Below are 17,815 nucleotides of genomic sequence, written 5' to 3'. Positions count from 1 at the left end.
CTGAGGGATTATTGAGGGCATGTGCTTGAATGGCAGTTCTGTCATCCTTTCAGCAACTCTGGCAACTAGTGTAGAGGCAGAGAAGGGGTATTCTCTTCTTCTGCCTATCCCTCATGCACCTTTTGTGTCCATGAGGTGTTAGTAGGGAGCAGTGCCCATGCTGCACACTGGGATTGTGCCCAATCTTTTCATGTGGGCTCTAGCAACAAAATTCCTCCTTTGCCTCTTCACACTTGATTTTACAAACTAATTGTTCCACTAAATTAAACAGGACTGAGAACACACGCTTAGCCCAGTTCCTGTAGATTCATTGACTCCTTGCCTAGACAGTATGTTTGCAAAATACTTTGGTTACATTCCAGAATCTACTTCAAATGGCATTCCTTTTTTTAAAACAAAAGTTTGCAAGATATGTTACTTTAAGATACTTCAAATAAATACAAACAAGATTCTCTCTAGTTTTTCCAATTTGAGCTGCAACACTGTTAAACATGTAATGGGAATGTACCTGTTGGAGGTAGTGCTGAGGGTTCTTCTAGTAAGACATCTGTTGATGGCAAGCATTCCTTAGTGAATGTGATGTCATCAAGTGCTATGTCACCCTTGGGGCCTTTCCCAACATGTCCTTCAAAGGTAACCTGAAAGTCTTCATCTGCATCCAGGCCCAATATATGTCTCTGCCAGTAATTCCCTTGGTTTCCAGTCAGGTTGAGGAGGACTTTTTCTTGCCCTGAGGATGTCACTTGATAGACAATTAAAGAGCCAATGCTGGCTCCATACATGTGGTAATAAAAGAGTATCTGTAACAAAGGGTAACAATGTTAAGTGGACAATAAGGTGAGTTAAACATACTTTAACATGAGAGCAACCCCATACTTTCAATACAGAAAAATCCTCAGCACTCGGAAGAGCACTGGCATTGTTGGTTTATCCATTATCCACTGTTTATTAAAGCACAAGGAAAAAAGATTATTGAAAACTATTTTGATAACTATTCATAGATTTATACATATTACTGTCAGAAGGAACCTCAGCAGATCATTGAGTCCACCCCCCTGTCCTGGGCAGGAAAGAGCGCTGGGGTAAGACAACCCCAGCCAGGTGCTTGTCTGGTCTCCTCTTAAAGACCCCCAAGATAAGGGAAAGCACCACCTCTCTTGGAAGCCCATTCCAGATTCTGGCAGCCCTTGCCATAAAGAAGTTCTTCCTGATGTCTAACTTGAATCTGCTCTCTGTCAGTTTGTGGCCATTATTTCTAGTTACTCCAAGGGGTGCCCTGGTAAACAGAGCATCTCTTATCCTTTGTTGTCCCCCCCAATGAATTTCTGGAGAGCCACAAGATCACCTTTCAGCCTTCTCTTGCAGAGGCTGAAGAGATTCCGGTCCCTTAATCTCTCCTAGTAGGCCTTACCTGCGGGCCCCTAACCATATGAGTGGCTGTCCTCTGAACGTTCTCAATGTTATCCACAACCTTCTAAATAAACTAATGAAAGATATTTAGGAAACCAATTTTTTAGTGCTTATATAGCTGGTGTTAAAACTGTTTGGGGCAATATCACATCTATGCTTGAACTGTGAAACTTTTATATTTAAACATAAAAAACAGAAGCTAGGAATGAAATATGCCATTTAGTAGTGGGGAAAATGTTATTCCTGTGACTTTAAACTGGCTCGTGAAGATACTGACATTAGAACATAAGAAGATCATGAAAAAAACATCTTCCCTAACCTTGGAAGGTTTCAAAGCTGGCTTGCTATTACAGAGATGACAAAGAAGGGGGTAGATTTTCCTGGTTGAGATGGCTAGAGTGGGGAAGTAGAATAATAAACAGAATATTAAATACAGGGAAAATGGTGAAGTAGGAAACTAGTAAACACAATACAAGATAGAAACATGGAATAACAGGTGGTATCACCACTTGTTTCTCATACATTGTTTAAAATGGAATATTGATATAGGAATTGTCATATTGACTCAAATTGCACTCATCCACATCCTCCCATACCTTGTCTTCGACAATGTTTAATACATGTTTCAAGGGATGATGTAAACCCCCACAGAAACTACCTAATATATTCATAGAGCAAGTCTTTCCTAATTTTAAGCATCTGGCTAAAGTCCTGAAGAAAGAAAACTGATAACCATAATTCTATTCCAGCTATATTAATGAGAGTGAAGAAATTTTTATTTCTTTAAACAAAATCCACATTTTTTTGCTCAATATCATCTTGTGGAAGAAAGTTGTACAAGTTTTAAATATATATTGCATTACATAAATCCTCTCTAAACCACAGGTGAGAGAGGATTTAGTTAGGGAACTTCTGGAGGGGTTGGACATATTCAAGTCAGCCGGTCTGGATGATCTCCACCCTAGAGTTCTAAAGGAACTGGCCGAGGCCATTGCCAGTCCCCTGGCACAACTTTACGAGCACTCGTGGTGCTCTGGTGAGGTACCGGAGGACTGGAAGAGGGCCAACGTGGTCCCCATCTTCAAAAAAGGGAGGAAGGAGGACCCGGGAAACTATAGGCCAGTTAGTCTTACCTCGATCCTAGGCAAGCTGTTTGAGAAAATTATGCTGGCACACATCCAGGAGGGGCCAGCAGGAGACTGCATGCTTAGGGGCAACCAACATGGGTTCATCAGTGGCAGGTCCTGTCAGACCAACCTGGTGGCCTTTTACGATCAGATCACCAGATCATTAGATGCAGGGGTAGCAGCAGATATAGTCTTCCTGGACTTCCGGAAGGCTTTTGACACTGTCTCTCACCCCGTTCTCATTAAGAAACTGGGGGGCTGTGGTGTAGACACCCACACAGTCAAATGGGTCGCCAACTGGCTGGAGGGCCGCACCCAGAGGGGAGTAGTGGATGGGTCCTTCTCAACCTGGAAGGACGTGGGCAGTGGGGTTCTGCAGGGCTCAGTCCTCGGGCCCGCACTGTTCAACATCTTCATCAGTGATTTGGACGAGGGGGTAAAAAGCACCCTGTTCAAATTTGCTGATGACACTAAGATGTGGGGGGACCTGGGCACACTGGAAGGATGCAACAGGCTACAATCAGACCTCGACAAGTTACAAGGGTGGGCGGACAAGAATAGGATGGGTTTCAACATAGACAAGTGCAAGGTGATGCACCCTGGGAGGAACAACCGGCACCATACCTACAGGTTAGGGAACTCCCCTCTTATCAGCACGGAGGCAGAAAAGGATCTGGGGGTCATCATTGACTCCAAGATGAACATGGGCCGGCAGCGTGGGGAGGCAGTCAGGAAGGCCAACCGCACCTTTTCATGCATCCACAGATGCATCTCGAGCAGGTCCAAAGAGGTGATCCTCCCCCTCTATGCGGCACTGGTCAGGCCGCAGCTGGAGTATTGCGTCCAGTTCTGGGCGCCACACTTCAAGAGGGATGTGGACAGCATGGAGATGGTCCAGAGGAGGGCCACTCGCATGATCAGGGGACAACAGGGCAGGCCCTATGAGAAGAGGCTACGGGACCTGAACCTGTTCAGCCTCCAAAAGAGAAGCCTTAGGGGGGATCTTGTGGCCTGTTATAAACTAGTCAGGGGGGATCAGCAGGCATTGGGGGAGTCCCTGTTCCTCCGAGCACCGCCAGGAGTGACCAGGAATAACGGTCACAAGCTGGCAGAGGGTAGGTTTAGGTTAGATATCAGGAGGCGCTACTTCACGGTCAGGGCGGCTAGGGTCTGGAACCAACTTCCAAGAGAAGTGATGCAGGCTCCTACCCTGGGGGTGTTTAAGAAGAGGTTAGATGAACATCTTGCTGGGGTCATTTGACCCCAGTATTTTCCTGCCATGGCAGGGGGTCAGACTAGATGATCTGCTCAGGTCCCTTCCGACCCTAGAAACTATGAAATTAGTATTTATCAATTTTTGCCTTTTTAATAATACCAGGTTTCCCCTTGTTCCTGAGCTGCAGGGTTAATAGGTACAGTATCTCACTAATTATTTTATACTAGTATAATGTAACTCTTATTTATCTACTCTTCAAAAATTTTTTGACTGCATAGAGGCCAAGCTTCTTCAACAGAAGTGGGGAACATTTGTATTCAGCCTATTCCATAGCTTTAGGAGTTAGGATATTATCCTAGGAAATGACAGGTGTGAATTTGAACCATTTCAGGCTGAGGGGCACATATGACCCAGGTTGTCCACTTCCTTAGTGATGCCTCTATCTACTAATTCAAAAGAAAGTCATAGTACCATTACCATTAACCATTACTTATTAGGGTTGTGCAAAATTTCACTGGCTGTTTCATTTCAACACTGTTTCAACTCATTTCAAGCTTGAAACAGTGAAATCAAAATGAAACAAAAGGCTTCAAAATAGCCTTGAAACAAAACGAAGGAAGTCAAAACATTTTGAAAGTTTCAAAATGTTTCATGTTTTGAAGCAGCCACCTAAGTGGTGGGAAACAGGGGAGAACCAGGGCTGTGTTCCTAGCAGCTTTGCAGCTCCATGTGGCTCAGCCCAGCGGGGTGCACAGCCCTGGCTCTCTCCATCTCCTGCAGCTGGGATGTGCTCCGTGGGGCTGGCGGAGCTGATGGAAGCACAATGCCAATTCTGCCCACCTCCCGCCACTGGGCTGCACTCTGATTGGCTCTGCCAAACCCATGGAGCTCAGCTTGGTGGCAGAAGGTGGTCAGAGCCAGTTCCCTTCCCCAGCACTAAAACTGGGGCTGAGTTCCCCTTCCTAGTGCTGCAGTTGGGCTGGGGAAGGGAGCTCAGCCTGGTTGAGTTCCCCTCCACAATGCTGTGATCGGTTCCCCAGCCTGATCACAGTGCCAGGGAAGGGAACTCAGCTGAGCTGAGTTCCCCAGTCTGTTGGCAGCCCGATCAAAACATCGAAACAGCAGCAAAACAGCAAAACCATTTCAATGAAACGGAATGGTGCTTTCGAAATGAAACAAAACTCAAAACGAAACACTGTTCCATTAAAATGGATGTCGAAGTAGAATTTTGCTGTTTTATACAGCCCTATTATTTATCCTTAAAAAAAAGATTGTTTGTTCTGGATCCAGAATGAATTGTGGAACCTAATCTGTAGCTTAATGTAGTCTCCTGAATTCTGGAAAGTGGCAGGAGTTCATCTATACCTTTGTGGTTAAAGTATTTTCTATGAACGAACTCTAGGTACTGTCAGAGGTACTCTTCAAGCAAGTAAAAGGATTGACTATAAAGGGATCCTAAGTTTTAGACACTCTAACAGCTAACTGAAGGCACCTACATGACCACATTTGGTCTGGCACTATGGTATTTTCCTAAGCAGATACATCCCATTTAAACCCTGTTAAGTAGTAAGCACAGTTCAACTGCACCTTCTAATATGTATTACTCTGCATTTGTCAATGCTGAATTTTGTGTTTTTCAACCATTCTAATCTAGATCATTAATAAAAATATCAGACACTACGCACCCCCAGTTCTACAAACATTTTTTTACAAGCTTAACTGAAAACCCAGATCACTCCTTTTACTACCTCATTTAGAATCTAGCAGACTATCTTGGACTCTTTGGCAGCCTAGCTTCCTCCTCCAAACTTACTTTAACATTTTTGTTTCATGTCTCCCTCTTCTTGCTTGAATTCTCTTTTTACTTTTAGTTTTGTTCTTATAGTTTGCTGCTGCAGTGTATGTTCCTTTTCAATTGGTATTTCTCGCACTGCCTTTCATTTCTGATACTCTTTTGCTTGAATATAGCTTGCCTTTAAACTAGATCATGTTCTATCTTGTTTTCTACTTCTTTTTACATTTTTACATCTCCTTTGGGTGAAATCCTGGGCACATATTTCAATTTCTGACCTCAGTGCATTATATAATTATGTAGTCTCTTTACTGACATCAAGCAATTTAAGCCCATGATGTTTCTAAGGTCAAAATTAACAGACTCTTCTGATATCTGGGGCTTTGAAACGGCTATTTTTGTAGAACATAGCATTACCTATGCCACATCAGTACACTAGTCTGTTGACTTCAGTATCATGTTTATCAGTAGAAGCAATGGAAGATGGTATGTCTCCCTATATATTTGAAAAGGGTTATTCTATTATATTCTTATTCCATTCTATGTCTGCTTCACCTCTCAATCACCAATGTACTCTGTCTTTTCTGAGAATTGAAATGCAGTTGCATACAATTTACAAAGCAAGCCAACAATGTATGCATTCAGTCCATTTCAAACATAAGGTCTCTGGCAGAAGAGGTCTAAAGGAGCATTTCAAAACTACTTGGAGATTTTCAAAACATGGTAGGAAAAAAAGTTTATGCCACCATGTCAAACACTTAATATATTTTATTTAAGGAAATTTAGGTAACTCCATATGCCCACTAACCATATTTATACACGGAAAAGCTAACTGTTGCCAGCAATTATCCTTCCACATATTTCCTTGTATTTTATATACAGCATACAGTAAATATTCATATAATGAACCATTCATCATTAGTAATCTATATTACTTCTAAGCTATTTTACTGGTATCACACAGATGTTAAAACAGATTCTCAGAACACGAAGACAAACAAGTTAACATGGAGAAATATAAGGCTGAAAAATCATGAGAAGTATCTAGGCCAAATGAGGGAGGGAGATACTTTCCTCACATGTATATATGTATATTTTAAAGGCCGCAAAAGAATTTCCTTAGAAAACCTAAATTTATGGTCCAAATTTTCCAAGTTATGTTTTCAGTGGTTAGTTTATTTTTCCCCATTGACAAAATGAACTTATTAATGTTATATTTATTTCATAAAATCTGACCATTTCTATTTAACGTTTCCTGAGTTTCTTACCTATAAATGTACTTGAGATTTGGTACGAGGCCAAAGCATTTTTTAAAAAAAGTTATAATGTCCTTCCATTTTGGTCCAGTTCTGGGCACCACACTTCAAGAGGGACATGGACAATATGGAAAGAGTCCAGAGGAGGGCCACTCGTATGATCAGGGGTCAGCAGGGCAGGCCTTATGAGGAGAGGCTACGGGACCTGAACCTGTTTAGCCTCCACAAGAGAAGGTTAAGGGGGGACCTTGTGGCCTGCTACAAACTGGTCAGGGGGGATCAGCAGGTATTGGGGGAGTCCCTGTTCCCCCGTGCGCTGCCAGGAGTGACCAGGAATAACGGTCACAAGCTGGCGGAGGGTAGGTTTAGATTAGATATTAGGAGGCGCTACTTCACAGTCAGGGCGGCTAGGGCCTGGAACCGGCTTCCAGGGGAAGTGGTGCAGGCTCCTAGCCTGGGGATTTTTAAAAGGAAGTTAGATGAGCACCTTGCCGGGGTCATCTGACCCCGGTGCTCTTTCCTGCCAAGGCAGGGGGTCGGACTAGATGATCTACCTAGGTCCCTTCCGACTCTAGCTACTATGAAACTATGAAACTATGGTCATACTTTTGGTTCTCTCTATAAATAAGCAATATAAACCATCTGAGTAATGGATTAAAAAAAAAAACATTTGAAATTTTGGACTGAGATGCCATTCACACAGTAACTTTCTTTAGTAGTTTTCCTGGTTTGGACTTCTTTAGTTCCAATGAGCAGCTGTGTGCTGGTATACTCAGAAGGTCATGCCATCAGCTTAAATCAATGGCTTTTGAGAAATCAAATTGAAATTGTCATCATCAAGGTGACTTCTAATAGAGTTACCCTCCTGAAATGTCTAGATTCTATATGGAAACAAAATTAGAGAAAATGGCCAAAAAAAGATGTAACCCGGCAAAACAAAGCTAATTTCCACAAAATCCTAACAGAAGAATATTAAACAACCTCCTTTACAGGCTAACATACACTACAATGATAATGCTTGTCTGTATACTGCTTGTGCATATACAAGCATATACAGCTTATACTGTCTCTCAGACAGGGCACTAGAGTTGGATTCCCTGTGTGAGGATGGATTAAGAATTTCTGCCATATGCTTGGTAGTGCAGATACTTCATGTAATGGTGCAGTATCAAAGAACTGTTAAGCAGATGTAGGAGCAAATAAATTAACCTAAGAAGCTGAAGTGGATGTCTGCAAATATGGTAGGCAGATCTTTACATGGTAATAGTAAAATAACAAATGCTCTAGCTGGCATTTGTTAATTTATTTTGTGTTTCTTGAATGCTATTTTTAATTTAAGATTCACTAGTTTAATTGTCTTAGTTTTTATGGATGTGATGGATGTATAGGAGAAAGAAGGAAGGATGATGGAAAACACATTTACTTTTTATTTATAGTTAAAATATATAGAGAGGTCAGGTACATATTGAAATCAGATGCAAAATGTATTATTTAAATAAATAAATACATTGCTATTCTTGTATTCATATTTTAAAGCATTCTGGTTTCTCTAACTCTTAAAAACTCTGTTAATTTGAAATGTCAATCCCACTTGTCTACACCTGGAAAAACCTTATGTGCAACTGAAAACAACAAATGCCTACTGTGTTGGAAAATAAAGTTTCTAAATAGAGTAAATAATTGTAGGAAAAAGGCAATCTCTCCTCTCAACATCCAGAAATCCCTTTCTAATATATTGTGACTGGAGCCGTTATAATTATATCTGTTTAAGTCAATGTGTTAAGAAGCTACAAAACACACTGTTAGTAAAGAAGGCAGAAGGTACATTGAAAGTAAAGAGTCTTTGAATCCATGTTGTCATGTCTCTGCCAGACTTGTGTCAGGAGAGATTAAAACAATATACTGTAGCACTTTGGTAAGTCTACATAATAGATCAGTCTTCTTATCATATATTCTTCCATTTGCAGTTGCATTGCTTTTATACAGCTGGTAATGTCGTCTATTAAATTTCTCCAATAAGATCACAAAGTGGATGTGTGTAGCTTATTCTACTCTTCTTGCATAAGGCATTTTCTAGACCAGACACTGAAGAGACAATATTCTTGACTACTTCTGATTCTCCCAGAGTATTCATCGGCAGAATTCAGTTTCTCTCTCTAATTTTCTGAAAAACAAACTGCTTGTTTGATTATAGTTTCAAGCCCAATACAAGATAGGGGCTATAGTGTTTTTAGAACATTTGTTCTTTAAGAAACAAGTTAGTGAGATCAACCAGTTTCAGAGTAACGATTACCTTGTTGCACTCTAAAGAAAAAAACAAGCTCTGTTTCTTGCTAGCATTATCCCTTGGCATACCTTGCAATTTTTGCTGTTTCCACTTAGCATGGGACTAGAAATCCTGGCTTTCTGCTCCGGCAACTGAGGGAATGAGCTCTTTATGAAGATGTAATGACCAGATGGTCCTTGCAAAGTATGATCAGCAGTTGGCCCAGTACCAGTTTTTGGAGTGCTGCCAGTTCTGAGATTCCAGTCGAAGTCATCTTTCCTGCTTTGCTCCCAGTCACAAAGATCAAATTCAAAATCACAACGCCCTATGGATGTACCTGAAACACCATGAAAAATAAAATAGATTGAACAAAATGAATTATCACCAAACAATTAATAGTGAAAGATGTCTATCTATAGCTGGACAATGGAAAAATAGATATTTTATTAGCAAGAGGATTTTTAATAGATAGGTATTTGCTTTACCGTCATAAAAACAATATGAATTATTAGACCTTTTAAATAGGATTTCTGATTACTAACCAGCCTCATTTAGTTCAAATGACTTTTTTCTAACTGTTTGCTCTCCATAAGAATTAAAATGCATTTTACATGACAGTATGCAAATCTGGGTGCATATCTATGTATCCTTTTCCTTGAATTTTATTTAACATCTAGAGAAAATATAAAGCTGTCAACATTTAATTTTATATATATGTGTAAGATGCATAGTTAATGTTTGTTGTAGAGATGTTTTACAAGATAGAAGTAGTTAGATTTATAGGTGCCAAATAGGTCAGCTGTGTAAATAAACCATTCATATAAATTATAGCTAACAGAATTTCAATATTCCAGACATTTTTACTGCTCATATTTAATTACCATATTCAGTAAGCAAGCCTAAGTTCAGTGAAGTCAGTGACTTTCCATTGACCCCCAAGGTCTTAAGAAACAATTATTATTACTGGAAATTTGAACGTGGTTTGCAAATTTACCTAAATTTGTACATTGGATTATAGGATCATTTGAAAGTATGGCTGGATGAGACATCATGAGATCCCCGTTTAGTTTCCTATGCCCTTACAGTCAGACAGAATCGTACATCTCCATCCTCTTTATAATCACCTTTCAGGTATTTGAAGGTTTTTATCAAATCCCCCCTCTATATTCTCTTTCCCAAACTAAACAATCCAGTTGTTTTACCCTTTCTTCATAAACCATGCCTCTAATCATTTTATCACTATTGGATACTTCCCAATCTGCCCATATCTTTCTTGAAATGTGGGATCCAAGACTGGACACTGGTTTGTCCAAATAAAGTTTCACCAGGGATGAACAGAGAAGGGGAATCATTTCCCATCAGTTACAAGTAAAACTCCTGTTGAAACAACCCAGTATGCCATTGATTTGGGTTTTTTTTTGCAAGATCACAGTGATGGCTCATTTTCAGCTCATGGTTTACTGTAACCCCAAGATTTTTCTCTGCAGTATCATAGCATAGCTAATCACTCCCCAGTCTTTATTTGTGCACGCATTACTCTATCCTAAGCATAGGCAATGTGTAGGGAGGGCACGGGGAGACACATGCTCCTCCCGAGATTGGCCACCACCAGCTTCTGTGGGTGGTCCCTGGTCACCACCCACTCCCCCCTCCCACTGTCATTGTCTGTGGGAGGTCCCTGCTTGCCACTCATCACCCCAACCCCCGCTTGCTGCTGTCATGGTTGTGGGTGGTCCTTGCTTGCTTCTCATCACATGCCATCCTCCCTTCACCTGCCACCAACACTGCTGCTGGCATCCGCGAGCAGTCCCCACTTCTGCCTACAAATAGTGCCCCCCCCAGTCTCAGGAGGCACCACTCATTCATGGTCCTAAGTGTAGGACTTTGCACTTGTAATTGGTGAGTTTCATCTAATTGATTTTGGACCATTTCTCCAGTTTACCCAGGTCATTCGGGATCCTATTCCTACCTTCCAAAATGTCTGGTAATCCACCCAACTTGGCATGGGACATTGGTGGCTCCTGCGTCAGGGGGGAATGTGTCCCGCCAGCGACCAGTCAGCAACCGGGGGTGGGGGAGGGTGTCCTCTTGTGGCAGATCTCACCAACGAGGAAGCATGAGCGGGGCAGCTGGAAGTGCCAGCTGCACTCCCAGAAGTGCCAGCGATGCCTCTCCTGGCACCTGCACTCCCTGGCTGGTGCCCTCAGGGGGGACACTGATGCTCCCACCTGCCCCCCCGCCCATTGCCTAAGTGGGGAGTGCCAGCTATGAGGGGGTGCACCAGTGTTTGCAGGGGCACCCACTATGCGTGCACCCCCCAAGCGTCACCACTGCAACTTGGTATCATCCACAAATCTGCTAAGTGCACATTCAATCCCATCATCCAAAACATTAATGAAGATATTAAACAATATTGGACCCAGACAGACCCTTGTGGCACTTACTTGATACCTCCTTGCAACTAGATATTGAGCCATTGATAACTACTAATTGAGTATGATGACCCAGCTAGATATATTCATGTTAAAATACTTTATTCTAGTCCATAATTCCTTACTTATTACCATGATTACTTGCATACCATACTTCCTTTAGTATGACTTGCACCTCTTTTTTAGAAGGTAGAAAAAAGTTAGAAAGATTTTTCCAGAACCTTACCTGTCACAGCAGGGGGTCACCACAGATGCATGCTCCCAGCCGCGGCTGCAAGTCAATTAAAATTCTAGCTGTGGAGCTGTAGTGAGAGTGAGCGATGCTGATTAATGGATTCTACCCCTCCTCCATTCAGCCAGAGGAGTGCAGCCCCTAGCAGCCATTCTAGCACCTATACCTCAATTTTGGAGGCCTAATTTTTCAGGAAAAAGTATGTGTGGTATGCAAGTAAATACAGTATAGGTCACTTGGTTTGACAGTATAAGAACTGACAAGAACCTCTCCCAAAATAGAAACTGCATTTTTCTGGCATTTGACCTCTGATAAATTTAGAAACTAAAAAGCTGCTGAATTTAATGGGAAACTGCTTTGGAAGTCTTATCAAACAGACTAAGAAGGTAATAAGCCACTGCTAAAATGTAGTGATCAGATTGGAATGGAATTTTGTGGCTTGAATCACCCTTAATGGAAATTAATCTGTCAAAAAAAGAAGCAAGGAAATATATAAACATCAAATCAAATTTTCTGTACCTTTTTTTATACATTTATCGCCATTCTGTATGGATGTTTACAATAATTTGGTTGTGCAAACAGAGTAGCCAGTGGGAGGGTGGGGGGTGGAATTGTTCAAAAGGTAGTAGCAAAGTATTACTCAAACTACAAGATGTAACTTATCAGAGCTGCCATAAGCCTATTGTAGCCCAACTTCTCTCCTGTGATCATTTAATTATTCAAAACCGAAGGCTTGCAATTAGGGAAATCATCTACAAAGTCCACCACCACTCACTGTAGCATTTGTATTTAAGTACTTTTCCCATAGAAACATGATTTCCTGAATCAATGCCTGAAGCTGTATTTGTATCTAATAAGCCAGCTAATGGTAGACAATCTTATATATAACAGGCATAGCAACTACCTTGGTAATAAGCTATGAACTTTGAACTGAAAGGAATAAAAGCAAATGGAATATGTTGTTTATTAAGTAACAGAATGGAGTTGGATCAATCAGCTAGCCAATCAACTGGACAACTGTTGACTAACTTAATACAAGCTATTTTATATCATGAATATTAGATATGGGATCTAAGTTATCTTCCTCACAGATGACTTCAAATAAACTCTTGTAACAAAAGTAGTAATCAAATATAATGAAAAAGTAAAGTAGTTATATCCCTTTCTATTAGCTAAACTTGATAAATTACAATTTTAATTTTGCAGCTGGGGAAAGGAAATTTTAATTTTGAAGTAGCCTGTTAGTTGGCCCAATTAATAAGTACGGTACTTTGCAGAAGTATAGTTGGCAAGCTGGTGATCTAGGATGTTTGTTTTGCCACCACTGCAATATAGAATAAAGCTTTGTGGCCTACCTTGCATTATTTAATGATGTTATTTTAAATGAGTTATTCCTTCAGCATTAAAAAAAAATCAAGTAATGGTCGAAAGTTTAACTATGAAGTAATGTTGCCATGTTCATTTTCACAAAACCACTTTAAATGTGAGCAATTCAAGGACTTTTTTCAGCAGATATTGGCAGGCAAGATTCTTTGGGTTGATGTGATAACTTTCATTGGACCAACTAAACAGTTGGAAAAAATGTTATTTGCAAGCTTTTGGGCACAAATATCCTTCTTCAGGCAGTGGGAGACTCTGTTGATGTTATGAGTTCTTCAGGGTAGAAACGTGTTTTGTAAGTTCCCTTTGAGGATTAGAACTGAGAGATTGGTGAGGGAGGGCTTGTCTTGTGAGAAGTGGGCCCCCAAAGGTAACTGGATATTTTTTGTCTTTGATGGATTTGCAGTGTGCATTCATTCTAGTGTGCAGTTGTTGTTTGGTTTCTCCTAAATATTTTCCATCAGGGTACTTGGTGCACTGGATGAGATATATTACGTTTCTGGAGGTGTAGGTGTAAGATCCAGGAATGGTGATGGTTCTGTTGTGAGGTGTAGTTATTGTAGGACTGGTGGAGAGGTGTTAGCAGGTTTTATATTTCTTGTCTTGGCATGGTCTGAATCCATTTTGTGTGGTCTGGGTCATAGGAAGTTTGCTTCTGGTAATGAGGTTAGCAAGATTCAGTGCTTGTTTAAAGGCTTGGATGGGTGGTTCTGGAAAGATCTCTTTAAGAACTGGGTCTTTCTTTGAGTATGGGTTCTAGGGAAGGATGGTATGTCGTAACAAATGGTGTGTGATTCATGGTGATTTTATTTTTATACTGCAGCAATTCTCCATGTGGTATCCAGGTGGCTCTTTCAAAAGTGCAGTCTATCTCTATGGAGGAGTGTCCTTATCGAGTGAAAACCCATTTGTGATATGATGGTTGTGGGTATTCTCTGTGCAAATTCTGTGGTACCAGAGAGTTTGGCTGTAAATCACAGCTTTTTTGTTGTGTTTAAGGTGATTGCTGGTTCTGTGTAGATATGTATGTTTGTCTGTGGGTTTCTTGTATGTGGTGGTTTGTATTTTATCAATGTAGATGTTGATCATGGTGTCTACAAAGGAAAAGTTGGTGTTGGAGTATTCAACACAGAGGCTGATGGAGGGGTATCGATTGTTGAGTTTTTGATAGAAATCAATCATAGACTTCAGGATGTTTAGTCCATATGATGAAGATGTCATCTATATATCTCAGGTATAGCACGGGTTTGGTGGTATAGTTCTTGAAGAATTCTTCCAGGTGGCTCATAAAAAGGTTGGCATATTGTGGGGCCACTTTGGTGCCCAAAGCTGTGCCCATGGTCTGAAGGAAATGTTGGGTGTTGAAACTGAAGTTACTGTGTATGAGGATGAAGTGTATATGTTCAGTAATATCTTGAGACCTGTACTCTGAGTTGTAACCTTGCTCTTGTAGATATGTCAGGCAGGCTTGGATGCCATCCCGGTGTCAGGTGTTGGTATATAAGCTGGTGATATTCATGGTGGCTAGGAGGGTATTGCAACCCTTTAGCAGATGCCAGAATTCTCTCTCCAACATCACCGTTATGCAGAAATCTTATAGCCAAGGCTCCACCCACTTACTGCTGTTCTCTGCCAACATGTTTCATGTAAGGGGAGGAGCACTGGGTTCATGGACATAAACCAAGATGTGGTAAAATTATATGTATGGATTGGAGAAACCTTAAAAAGTTTAAACTAGGTTTGTAGTGGTATGGAGACCAAAGCCTTGAGGTAAGTGTGGAAGCAAGTGACCTGGAGGAAGCACAAGCAGGAGGGGGCTTTCTTCAAACAGCTAGGGCAAGTTTCTCAATTGCAGGCCCTGGTTCTCGTGAGGATCTTCAATCATCTTAACATCTGCTGGGAGGGCAATACAACAGTACAGAGGCAATCCAGGAAGTTTATGGAGAGTGTTAGGGACAATGTTCTGGAGCAATTGTTGCAGAGGCAAACTGGTGGCCATGTTCTTCTTGACCTGCTACTCACAAACAAGGAAGAATTGGGAATGTAGTAGTGGATGGCCACTTGGGCAGTGGCAACCATGAGGTGACAGTTCAGGAAAAGAAGGAAGGAGAGCAGCAGAGTAATGGCATTAGTAAAGCAGATTCTGAGTTGGCCAGAGAACTGATGGGGAGGTAGGCTGGGGGTGGGAGGTGGAATCCAGGAGAGCTGGTTGTACTGATGCACAGAAAGACTAGCAAATATGGTAGAAAACCAGCTTGGATTAGCAGGAACTTTTCAGTGAGCTAAAGACAAAAAGAAGCTTACATGAAGTGGAAATTTGGACAAATGACTAGGAAGCGGTATAAGAGCTTGGGCATGCAGGGATGAATTCAGGAAGGCCAAAGTCCAATTTGAATTTAAGCTAGCAAGAGACATCAAGGGTAACAAGATGGGTTTCTAAAAGTATGACTGCAACAAAAAGAGGGTCAGGGAAAGTGTGGGACCCTTACTAAATGGAGGAAGTAACCTAGTGACAGATGAGAAGGAAAATGCAGAAGTACTCAGTGCCTTTTTCACGTCAGTCTCCACAAGCAAATCAGCACCCAGACTACAGCACCTGGCAGCACAATTTGTGGAGAAGGTGAATAACCAACAGTGACAAAAGAACAGGTTATGGACTATTTAGAAAACCTGTGGTAGTCAAGGGAGATCCTGGAAGATTTGAAAAAGGCAAATACAGTACCCACCTTTAAGAAAGGGAAGAAGGAGGATCCAGGGAACTACAGACCAGTCAGCCTCACCTCAGTGGATGGAAAAATCATGGAGCAATTCCTCAAGGAATCCATTTATAATCACTTGGGAGGAGAAGTTAATTAGGAACAGTCAGCATGGATTCACCAAGGGAAGTCATGTCTGGCCAACATGATGATGAGACGACTGGCTCTATGGATGTGGAGAGAGCATTGGATGCAATGCAAATTGACTTTAGCAAGGCTTTTGATATGGTTTCCCACAACATTGTTGCCAGCAAACTAAGGAAGCATGGGTTAGATGAATGGTCTGTAAGGTGGATAGAAAACAGGCTGGCTTGTCAATCTCAAAGGGTAGGAGTTGATGGCTCAATGTCTAGTTGGCAGCTGGTATTAAATGGAGTGTCCCAGGGGTTGGTCATGGGGCCAGTTTTGTTCAGTATCTTCAACAACCTGGAAGATGGGATGAAGTCCCATATTTTGCCCACCCTGGTCTAACACAAATCAAACATAGAAACAGGCTCACAATCAGAAGTCAGTTTTGGATTATGACATGAACACAAAACCTTCATTATTGTCCATAAGAAGGGTTGAGTAGAAAAAGTACTTCATAAGCCTAAGCACTGTAATAATAATGGAACCCAACATCTTTTGTAACCATAAATATTTATAGAAACAGCAAGATCAAAGTAAAAAATCTGGACTGCTTTTCTTCTTACTTTAGTGAATGTTTCAAAACGATGGGAATTTTCTTTCTGCCAAACCATATCAATGCCAATCCAAAACCATCAATCCTAAATGTGAGCAATACAAATGACCATCCTACTTTGGTTTACATGGAAGAAAGACTGAATTATCAACTATGAGATAAGAAATCTTGGGGCACTAACAGAATACAAAATATGTACTCCTCTCCTTCTTCTGCTAACCTGAACGAATAATTGAAAATGACTTTTTTTTTTTTTAGATTTTAGCACACTTTTTACTGAATACTTTTTTATCACCACAAAACCATCAGTCTATCATACTTAGAGTCTCAATTCAAAACTGAGACTGCAGAAGGAGTTATCATCTTGTGGTAACTATCACAGTGAGATACTTGTGGGAAAGTTTCTGAAATGGCTACTTATGGTAAACTGAATACAATGTTTTAAGGCCCTCCCTCTCATTACTACCAAATTCACTGCCATTTTTTTCCCAAAACAAAAGCCTTCTTGGTTGTAACTTATATTGTCAGCAATATTAGAAGTTGATTTATGGTTGTGTCTCAAGAATGGGAACAGGGTCAAGTCAGATGCATAACTTATGCACTGTACTATGCACTGTTAAAATGAGTACACAGAATTAGAAATTTGGGTATGTATTTTCTATTCTCTTCCTTTTGGAACTTGTCTTCAAAAAAATCTAAACTTTATTAATAATTAATGCCATTTCTATCCAAAGTGAGATTAAAAAAAAGATCAGAATGTAACTTCTACATGACATTTCCACTAATTGTTCACCACTTCCACAAAGGGGAAAACTTTCTTGAGGAAATATTTTTAGATATTGTCTCATCTTTTTCATGCAGCCCTGATTAACTTGTAGCTGCTAAGGCTTATGTCTTTGATCTGGGGACCAAATTTTAAAATATAAGAAGGGAATATAAAAAGTTATATATTCATAGAAATTTACTGAGAGCAGAAGCAAGCTGATGAACTATTTATTGCACTCTGCAGATTAGATTTGACTACAGGGTCCTCCAGTTTAGTTCAAAGGAAAATTAAATTGTGGATTCATGCATCTGCTGTTCAGTCTAGTGGCCAAGATTTAAATGAGTGAGGTTGCAATTTATGTATTTTTAAAAGTAGCTTTTTAAAAGATAATTTTATGAGAAACAGCTTCTGAGGCCTCCGGATTTGAGCTTCAGTCTAAGAATTTAATCTGTTATCACTGAATGTTCTGACTAATTCTATAACAAAGAGTAATAAAGGGA

General features: G+C 40.7%; 1 protein-coding gene and 1 pseudogene across 1 annotated transcript in view; both read right to left on the bottom strand.

Moving 5' to 3' along the window:
* MALRD1 (MAM and LDL receptor class A domain containing 1) overlaps positions 1-17,815 on the bottom strand; it is a 500,931-nt gene that overhangs the window by 279,940 nt on the left and 203,176 nt on the right. Inside the window, exons 23-24 of the mRNA XM_090049813.1 lie at positions 9,157-9,404; positions 509-800 (exon numbers count right to left, since the gene is read on the bottom strand). Coding sequence (XP_089905939.1) covers positions 509-800; positions 9,157-9,404 — 540 coding nt within the window. The remainder of the gene's footprint in view (positions 1-508; positions 801-9,156; positions 9,405-17,815) is intronic.
* Positions 13,387-14,630, bottom strand: LOC149864965 (uncharacterized; annotated as a pseudogene).

Source organism: Crocodylus siamensis, chromosome 5 (genome assembly GCF_052110815.1).
Source record: "Crocodylus siamensis isolate JL-2025a chromosome 5, ASM5211081v1, whole genome shotgun sequence".
Taxonomy (NCBI): domain Eukaryota; kingdom Metazoa; phylum Chordata; order Crocodylia; family Crocodylidae; genus Crocodylus; species Crocodylus siamensis.
This window is presented reverse-complemented; position numbering and strand designations above follow the sequence as displayed.